The sequence below is a fragment of the Theobroma umbraticum genome, unplaced genomic scaffold (assembly GCF_002168275.2).
Source record: "Theobroma umbraticum cultivar Fairchild unplaced genomic scaffold, ASM216827v3 scaffold_51.0, whole genome shotgun sequence".
In the NCBI taxonomy this organism is placed as follows: domain Eukaryota; kingdom Viridiplantae; phylum Streptophyta; class Magnoliopsida; order Malvales; family Malvaceae; genus Theobroma; species Theobroma umbraticum.
The window spans coordinates 1,094,981-1,105,628 of record NW_018397260.1 but is presented as its reverse complement, the minus strand read 5'-3'; the positions used below and the strand labels follow the sequence as shown (position 1 = coordinate 1,105,628).

Sequence of the window (10,648 nt, the reverse complement as noted above, 5' to 3'; positions counted from 1 at the left end):
TGAACTTGCTCTCCTAAGAAAGCACCTATATGCTGGTTCTAAGTATCTCTATACTTCAATCTATGGGATCGATTACTTACTTCCAAATTAAAAAAAATAGAATATACCAGTCTCTAAGTATCACTGATTTTCAGTCTTGTTGATACATTGACCAGGAACATTTTAAGATTATAATTTGATGCATAGGGATCTCATAACTGCAACCCATTACAGTTCCCTTGCAAAGAATATTAATCTCATGGACTTCATCCAATTAGACTTATAACTCATTATAATTGATGTTATTGATGAAGGAAAACCTCTAATCATTCAACATGAATGATATTGTTGCATAATTGGAATCAAGCCTTAACCAATCTCAATGCAGGGCTTATCCTAATAGCAACAATTACTACATCAATTGCACTTTCTCCATTTCCTCTATTCCATCAGTGTTTGCAATAAAATGAGTGGCTCTGTTAGGTAGACTCTCAGTAAGGTGCACAAGTTGGGCTTTGAGAAGTGGTAGCAATAAGGGACACAAGTTGGCATACAGTTTCCATCATCCGCCTATTATTGTCTTTTAATGTTTGCATTCTTTTTTAAAAAGCTTGAATCATTCTCATTAGATCTTGAATATAGGATGGAATCGCTGCATCTTGGTTGCAAAGGGAACTCTTCATCTCTTCTGGTAACACAAACTTGTGGGAGTAAAAGTTTTACTTGATGCAATCACTCCTTCCTAGTGGAATCACCAAAACATAAAAAGGATTTCTTGTGATAAGGAGAGGAAATGTTGCAACCAAGTAAAAGGATACGCTAAAGTAGACAAAGAGGAAGATCAGAGCAATTCCTAAATTACTAAATGTCATGGTAGATGGAAGATAATAAGAAGAGAATTAAGGAACAAAAGATAATTAGAGAGGGAACTTAGAAAAAGAAGCTCTAGAAGAGAATGTGTTAACTCTGGAAGAAAGAAAAGCCCCTCAAATGAATTGTGAAAGCTTTATATATAGTACTAAAAGTGATGGTTATAAGAAAAGACTTTAATGCACACAACGAATGATATTATTCAGAAGAGTTTTAATGTTGTGTAAACGTTACTAAGAGTTAATGTCAAGTAACGGTTAAAAACCCATTATGTAACCGTTGAAGTAATTTAGATGTAATAAGACTTGTTCTCGTGTAGAAAGTAATAGAAAATAGGTATATGTGAAAAGACACAAAGAAAAAACTGTACATGAACAAGTACAAGAGAAGAAGGTGTATGTGAATAGATATACGAGAACAAGACAATATGAGAAAACACTTGTACTTCAGGAAAGGTGAAAAGAAAGATCTCTTAACTACCTCTATATCTAAGCCACCAAGCCAAACTCTCCGAAATATCCCAAGATAGAAGTAACTCATGAACCCTACCACTTATTCCAAGTTGCTTTCATTGTTATCTATGTGTAGTACCTGTTCCACTCATCCTAGTTGTTCCGTGTGAAGTAATATTGCACTTATCTAGTTGCTTTGCGTGAAATGGTACTGTACTTGTTCTAATTGTTCTCATTATTCTCTGTACAACATTATACTATAAAACTATTCTTTTAGAAAATAAATCAACTGTCTACATCACTATGAAAGAAGAAAAGCATAATATCTACAAAAGCTCCTAAACTATATAAGAATTAAAATAAACCATTATACTTTTATTGTATTAAATCAAATCTTTGTAATTTTATTTGAGTCAAATAAACACATATTTATTTTAAAATAAATAAGTCCTTATGATTAATCATTGACCTAGTTAAAATGCCATTAGTCATTCTATATTACATGACGTTAACGTGACACTAATGTGACAATAACATAACATGTTAACATATTATAACAAATGATTATATAGTATGCTAATATAACATAAATACATAGTTATATCACATTTTTCAACCTCCATGTCAACGCCACTTTAGTGTCACATGAACAAAATGACAATAGACATTTTAATTAATGACAATTAATCAACCATTTATCATAAAAAGGTTTAATCTAAAATAAAATATAAACTTAATTAAATGTAATAAAAAATAAAAAAAATTAAATTTTTTTAAATAATTCAAAGACTTTTAAACATTACACCAAAAATAAGCAAGTTATAAAGCACTCCCTCTTTCTACACGAAGATAAGCTATTGTTCGTGTTCTTATAAAAACCTTTATAAAACCAATGATCTTAATTACTAACAAGCAAGCTGAATGGGCTGGACCCCATGCGGGCTATAGGCCCAATAAACATAACATAAGGCGTGCTGTGATAACTTGTTTATCGAATTTGCTGAACTAGACTTGGTAACAACAATAGAACATGGAAGATGGTGGCGGCTGTAATATGGCAAGCCTCCCCTAAATAATTTTTCAACCCACAATCTAATAATTCTTGTAAAACACAATGGGAAATTTTGAGACGATCTTATCGGAAGCTATTAGTCAGAAGAAAGATCTCATGCAAAAGGCTTGCTCTCCCTCAAGCTGATGTGCTATGAATAACCCATAAACAGAAAACAAGAGCTACTGAATAGCACTTGAAGAAGATTAACTAAAACATACTATAAAGTATGATGTCACAGATCAAAACTAAAAGAAATCTAACCAGATATCAATAATCTGAGCAAAAAGAAAGTAAAATCTATCAGTAAAAGTTAATTTTGCTTGAGAGAAAATGACTTCCGATTTTCTGGGCGCCTTTCGGCGAACATTTGCTTTGTCTTTTCAAGAACACCAAAGAAAATTGAACCACCAAGACCTATCCACAGCACCCTTGGTCCAATACCCTGCAACAAACAATGGGAGAACAAAAGGTGAATCTGCTGCAACCTTCAGCTACAAGCTAATGTCTATCTACATTCCCATTTTGTTGCCAAGATAATTATATTTCCCACTCCAGCATCACCTTTTACTTGATGGTGTCAAGCTAGCAAGGATTTGATGAACAATTTGACCATATCTTTCACAGTTTTGTTAACAAAAGGAGCACATTGGAACTATCAGCTAAAAGTCATGACCTTTTGCCATGCTAACAAAAGGACCAAAACAGATTCTTTAAGCATAGCAAAATGGGAAAAAAAATATAAGGAAAGATAATGAATTTAAAATCACATTCAACAATTAAAGGAATGAAAATGTTCAAACCTTCAAAAGAGCATGGGTTCCTTCTTCTTTCACTACAGTCCTTACACAGTCAAAAATCCCTTTGTACTGCTTTGCTGATCCCTGCAAAGAATAAAAAAAGAAAGAGAGTTGAAGAAGAAAAAAGAAACTATAACACCTTTCACCAAATACAAAGGAAAAGGTTGTCTGACCTGGACCATTAATCGAGTTTTTATCACATCAAGAGGAGTTGTTACAGCTCCAGTTATGGCACCTGCATATGAATATGTTAGACTTGGGAGATTACCACAGAAGCAGACTGCAGACCTTAGTGTATATGTACAGTACATGCACATGGAAGTTATCAGTCATGATGGACTGATAGGAAGAATTGTGAAAGTATTTATGACTTTCTATGACTCTTGCACATTTATGCTCTACACAGAAACACCATAAACCAGGATTCCAACTGACATGTAAAGTGCTAATTTTTCTCCAGAGGACAAATTGGAGGCTGACTTAGTGTGGAAAGAGATACTACAGGAGGCAGCGCTCAAAGTTTAGAGTGAGCATTTTGTCTTGATAATGGATTGTTGTGATGGGATGACTGTAGAAGTGTCTAATTATACAAGTTGACTAATGCATCCCTAATCATTCCGAATAATGGAAAAATGACATTGTAAATAAGGCAAAGGAATTTACTCATCAGGAATTTATCCAAAACCTCTAAAAGGGAAGAGCAGGTTTCACATTTAATTTTACAAAAACAAAGAAAAATATTTTACGTAAAACACTAAGAGGATCTGTCGTGCATCATTATTGAACTTGGGACAAATACAGGATTTAGATGTCAATGGAATTCTTAGAAGATTCATTTTTCCTTTTGCATCCTAATCCTTGTGATAAGGAATAAGAGTTTTCAGGAATTATGACCAAAATCAAAACCAAGCTGGCAATAATAATAGCATATCCCTAACTCTAAATTCAAAACAAAATTAAGATACAATGGAAATCTGAAACTGCCAAGAAGAATATTTTACCAGCAAAAGCACCAAGCATGGCATTCTCAGGATCATTCAGGTCTCTTCGTGCCTGTAGAAAGGGCAAATAGCATTAATTTCAGAATAGTTTCCCAGTTTATCACACGAAAAATGACAATGTGAGGATGCTTGTTTAAGTATTCTGTATATGATATAAACTATCCAATGCTGATCGGCAATAGAATGATTGAAAACAAGTATATAAATGAGTAACATGAAGTTGCAGAAGCTCTAAGAGTAATATTTCAATGTCTTCTAAGTCATTGAGTGTCATTTATGTTTCCTCAGTCACAAAACAAAGGGACCGCCAGTTCTTGAGGCCACCCTGCTTTGTGTGGAGACTGTCCTCGGTTGCACAATAATGGAATTCAATTAATTCGGGCTGCTGTTGCAAAGATTTTAATTTGTTGTATTTATACTGAGTAACATTTAGAAGTATGCACTTTCTATCTTAAAGTCAAAAAGTAAGAAGATAGTCCTTACTGCCAGCTTATATCCTATTCGTAGTTGCTCGTAGATGCAAAATTGGATGGCATCAAAGGGCAAATCTCTCAATAAGAAGGATCCATATCCCTACAATTTCAGAAAGACAGGTCAGGGTATATGCACCAAGATCATCCTGCAGAAAACAGCATTCACATGCATGATAACAACTAGACACCAGCGAGCAGCAATCACATGAATAAAATAAACAAATAACTCACCAAAATGATGATTGCAATAATCCAAAACACAACATCAGACAACTCTTTCAAACAATCTTCATAAGAGATATTCAACATCAGAGCAGTCTCTTTGAAGTTGCGGTTGTTTTCAGTAAACACGAAATTAAATAACAGAAACTATAAGACTGACATTTCAGTTCGAATCCCAAGAATGAAGCTTAAAATGAGACATAAGTTTCCATACCGCATATAGACCTTTAAAACCCTCTTTAGCAACAATAAGGCGTACAGCAGCAGGGGCAGAAGCAAATTGCCCAGTTTGCATCCTTTGCTTAACAACCTGGAAAATGTCTAATGAGCAGGAGCAAGCAAGAGAGAGAAGTGACCGGTGATAAATAAGTGAACCTAATTACCTCTGTTGGCACTCGAACAAGGGAAGAAGCAGCACCTCCTAAAGCACCTGCAGTCTGAACAAACTCTTACAACCAATTTATATCCGAAAAAAGGCACCATGCAGTAGGTCTAAACATGATGATCCTCTTCATCTCAAATAAGAAAGGGTCTAATATTGAGCAATATAGGGTTATCACATTCCATACCATCAATAACAAACTAGACTGAATATGTTGGTACTAGGCAGACCAATTTATGAAGGTTAGGCCTCCTACAGATTTTGGCAGCAGCTGAGCTCAGACTAACAAGCCAAGCCCATGAAGCCTGACCTCTGAATCTCTTTCTGTTCTGATATTTCCAACTCTCCATTTTTGTATGAGAGGAATAACAGACCCCACTCAGGTGTATACATATCAATGAGTTTATTCATAACATGAAAATAAAAGGATTTAGAGGGGAAAAATTTTGAAAAGGAAGAATTATATAGATTTTTTTATGTTCAGAAAACTAGAAGCTAAAAGAAACATAAGCTGAGAGTGATCCATGAACAATTCAAAACTGAGAAGGCATTGAAGCAAAATTTGATAGGAACTCATCCGGCAATTTGCTGCTTGTTGATTCGAAAACTTACCAAATGAGAAAAAGCACTCATGTTTTCAGGGAAGGCCTTTAACAATTTCTGCTTTGCAGGTTCATATACACCAAGAAATATAGCAGAAGCCCTGTGGATAAAAAGGTCCATAAGCCCAAATGGTAATCAACCGAAAACAAATTCTAGAGAAACATCAAGAGCCAATAAAGAGTTGCAAAACTGAGGGCGCAGAAAGGTGAATCAAGTACGGAAAAAATGAATTTCTGTAATTGTAATTTAAGAGTTTACTGAGTTGCAGTTACCTGGCATAAAAATTTTAGTTAGCTTCACAATAAAAATCTTGGAACTACACTCAAATAATAAGCACATACAGTATGTGAAACAATTGGAACATTGGTTTTCATATATGAAATAACAAGGTTGACAAAATACTCACGGCAAAACACCAGCAAGGTTTCCACCCAATCCAGAATAAAGACCTTTCAAAATAACTTTTCCTCCACCATGGGCTGCCTACCATGAGAACAGTGGATTATGGACACTTGATCACAAAGATTCAAAGAAGACTCGGGTCTAGTAAGTAAAACATTAAACAATTAGGTCGAAAGTTAAAGAGTATACTAGAGGGAGGCCGATAGGAAATTAAGGCAAAAAACATTGAGTGAGAACAGGCCTTAATAAGAATAACCTTCCATCTTCTGCCCTTAATTTCTCTTCTAGCTAACCTCTTTCCAAAGGGAAAACCATTACAGAAAGGCAAAAGCTTGTTTCATTGCAATAGGTAATCAAAAAATAAAACTTATGCATTAAAACACTTCAAATGTGAATGTTCATTCTAAATTGTCAAGTAAGACATGTATTTTAAAAGCAAAACAAATGTGCTAAGACCTTTTGTATAGATTATGGTGCTATAGGTGATAGGATAAAGCAGACACCGATGGTTGAAATAGTCTCAGGACTGCCATCCCTTTAATTTCATAATAATCATATATTAATGTGACAAATTTAATCTTAATGGAGATAAGATATTGTGTTTTCCATTAGAACCGTCCTCAAAAAAAGTGTTAAGATGCAATTTTCTTTTTCAAAAGTTGTATCTAGTTCGAAAATATGACAGAGGATTTGGCTCCATGTAACATGCTGGCAATGATTAAATAAAGAATTATTACGTCAACTTACCTGGAGTCGAGTTTTTATCGTATCGATTGGGTATAAAGCTGCTTCTACAACAACACCAGCAGTAGCTCCAGCTATGACACTCTCTGCAAAATACAGAACAGATCTTTAGAAAGATCAGCTTCCAACCATGCTAAAGTTAAAGAAAAGAGACATTTTATCAGAAAACTAGTAAGAACCATTCCCACACCTGGCAAGGACTTACGGAAAACTTGCAATATAGGGACCAAAGGAACTCAGAGCACTTGCTCAAACATAAAACAAGCAATCAGTGAATTTTCAAACATAGAAATTTTCAAGAAAAATATTTCTAGTGGAGAAAATACTAGCTCTATTTTCCATTGAAACCAAAAACTGCTTTGTAATTATTTCTTTAAACAAAATAGATTCTCATGAAAACAATTCAACCATCTTAGCAACAACGAGCTACTAAATGCCACATTATCATGTAAAATAAGCAAACCACTCTAACTTATTAGATTACTTATTTTGCATTAGTCTTCCTAAGAGATAACTTTGAGCTAAAATGAGCAAACCACTCTAAATTATTAGCACGAAAAATGACTTTTGTTTGATTACTTCTTTCTTGTTAGACTTCCCAAGAGCATTAAATGCAGCTAACTAATTTCAATATGCACTATTGTATTGAATGTAGTTCCATTTTGTAGATAGTTTCTTTTGGTTATTACTTATTCTCTTTAAGAATTGTTTTACGATGTCGTGCTATACAGAGAATAATGAGAATAACTAGAACAAGTGAGGCATTACTTCACACAGAACAATTAGAACAAGTTAGGCACTACTTCACGCAGAACAACTAAAGCAAATGAAGCATTACTTCATGCGGAACAACTACTTCATATGGATAACAATGAAAGCAACCCGGAATAGGTGACAGGGCTTACGGGTTACCTTCATCTTGGGATGTTTTGAAGAGTTTGACTTGATGGCTCCAATATGGAGGTAGTTAACAGTTCTTCTCTTAACCATTTCTTGAAGTATAAGTGTTTCTCTCTTACCTTGTCCTCTTGTACTTGTTTATGTAGACCTTTTTCCTTTAAGTTGTTCAGGTATAGCTTTTCCTATACACATCTTCCAGTTACCCACTACTCAAGAATAAATCTCATTATGTTATTAACGGTCACAAAATCCATTACTTTAATAGTCACATAATGGATTTTTAACCGTTATTCAACATTATAAATTCATTAAAAGTCACCCAATATTAAAGCCGTTATTTATTACGTATATGAAAGCTTATTCTTGAGTAACCGCCACTTCTAACACTATATATAGAACCCTCACAATTTATTTGGCAACCTTCTCTTCCCCAAAGCTTAAACATTCTCATCCAGAGCTTATCCCTCTAAATTCAATCTCTAGCCCTTTTCTACCTAGTGCTTCCCAACTTCCCTCTACCACTCGCCTACTCTCTACCCATCCTTAATCGTTACTCTACTATTAATTTATTCTCTTCCACCTGCCACAACACTCAGTGCTTTAAGAACTACTCCAATCTTCCTCTCCACCACTTCCAGTACATTCCTTTTACTTGTTTGTAATGCTTCCTCTCCCTATGACAAGAACCCCTTTACATATTTCCTTAGTAAAATGTAAACTGACAATAGCCTTAAACCCAATCTTTAAACCATTAGAGTTGCAACTACTAGCGCAATGTTTGCAATTCTATCAAATGTTTCCATTGGTTAGCACTCCTACAAATATAATAGTCCATATATAGAACCATGCTTTTTCTGTCCCATTTTAAGAATATGTCCACTCATTCCTATAAGATCAGAAAATTTCCTAATCATAATTCTATTCGCACATAAATTTCATTTCATACCTTTTTTAGGTATAACTGCACTAAATGCAGGTGGCTCTAATCAATTTATCTACCTTCTACCACTGGAAAGATGGTATTATAAGAAGCATTTCATATAGAGAAAACCCCTTAGCTAATATTAGCTTAAAACCAAATTGCATTTGATCATTTCAAATATCAACTTTCAAACTTTTTTGGACTGTTGTTCATTACTTCCTCATTCTAACCCATGGCTCAAATATTATGCGAAAAACATTGGTGAAGCTCAAGCAATAAGAGAAAGAACAACAAGAAGGATGCATTGTACTTGCCAGTAAACCACAGTTTGCTGCAATGTTCACATTAGCATTTATTAGCAAAGATTAAAATTCCTTATGATGATGGCAACCCTAAAATTAAACACTGACAACCCATCAAATATAAACAAATCAAAAGGTGCACATAAAATGAGTGATTGAATTACCATAAAATACACGAAAAAAATCAAATGGATTTTCGTCTCCTACATGAACCAAGGCTGACAACTTGTTTTCTTCCTTGTGAGGATCACATTTTTTATATCTCAATCCATCTGCAAAACAGCAGCATTTGTTTCAAAACAAGTAAAATAATAATTAGCTTCAAAATGATTATAAATCCAGATGTCAAAGGCTAAGAAGGAAGCTCGAAAGAAACAGAAAATGCAGGCCTTTCAAGCTGCTAAATTAAAGTCGAAAGGGCTAGAGAATTCCAGCTATACATTAAATTAATTAAAGTTGACCCATTGTTAAACCAATTTTATACTGTAAAGTGCCTAGGATGTTAGTGACCACTAGCACCATCTGCATATAATGTTGATAGAAATACCGTTCTAAATTGAAGCTCTTACACGAGTTATGGTAGAGTTGAATTCTTACTTCTTAAAAAAATATTTAACCAAACAATTACTTGGGCTTGCTAGCATAAAAAATGAAATAATTTAAAAACGAACAACATATCCTGATTTGGGTACTCGCAAAGGACTCAAATTTATCAATGATCAATTAGGATCAAAACCGGAAAAAAAAAAAAAAGGAAATTGAACAGTTCAAAACTGGAAGATAGTTAAAAGGAAAGACCAACCTGGTGATATCGTCTGGGAAGTTGACACATTGGGCGACACTGTACGAGGATCCATTAGCTTCAGTAGTTCAAACCCTACAACTTCAATAGCAGAGCGAAAAACGGATAGCGTGCTTTCTTCTTCAGAGTCGCCTCCAGTAGGAAAGGAAGCAAGTCTGCAACTGATCAAAGGGTTTGTACTGGGTTTTTCAAAAGGGGGTGAATGTACGGAACCACCCTTGCTCTGGCTGCATTGAGTGTAAAATTGGAAGGGTAGTTGTGTAAATTGAAATTAATGCCTCCAGATGAAATTTTGGATGAAATAAAATAAAGTTAATTTATGTCATCAGTAATTTTTAAAACTAAATTTTTATATTTTTTGAAATAAATAATATCAGTTTAATTATCATTAATGTTAAAATTCTTTTATTGTTTATATATTTGAATGTATAAATAATATAATAATATCACATCAGCATCGCATTATTAATAATAATTTATGTTCATATCTAATAATATCATATTAACATAATCATTACATCATTTTTAAAAATAATATCATTAAATTTAAAATCATGTCAACAAAAATAATCCACATTAATATAATAAAATAGCTTAATTTTATAAATTATTGTATAAAAGCAAATCTACCATGCACTATAGGAATTAATCTTTTAACTTGTCCAATAGGAACCAATTGTATAATTTGTCCAATAAAAGATATACATCCTAATTAGAGGAACAAAGGGTGGTTTCGAAAATTC

General features: G+C 33.9%; 1 protein-coding gene across 1 annotated transcript; it reads right to left on the bottom strand.

The window, feature by feature from the left end:
- Positions 1-2,470: 2,470 nt before the first annotated feature.
- Positions 2,471-10,072, bottom strand: LOC110416836 (S-adenosylmethionine carrier 1, chloroplastic/mitochondrial-like). Its single transcript, XM_021428951.2, has 12 exons — positions 9,906-10,072; positions 9,268-9,375; positions 6,983-7,065; positions 6,240-6,316; positions 5,843-5,933; positions 5,232-5,285; positions 5,063-5,158; positions 4,637-4,726; positions 4,154-4,205; positions 3,326-3,387; positions 3,156-3,236; positions 2,471-2,797 (listed from the first exon to the last, which is right to left on the bottom strand). Exons 1-12 carry the CDS (start codon positions 9,958-9,960, stop codon positions 2,666-2,668), a joined length of 981 nt encoding a protein of 326 aa, XP_021284626.1. The 5' UTR covers positions 9,961-10,072; the 3' UTR covers positions 2,471-2,665.
- Positions 10,073-10,648: the final 576 nt, after the last annotated feature.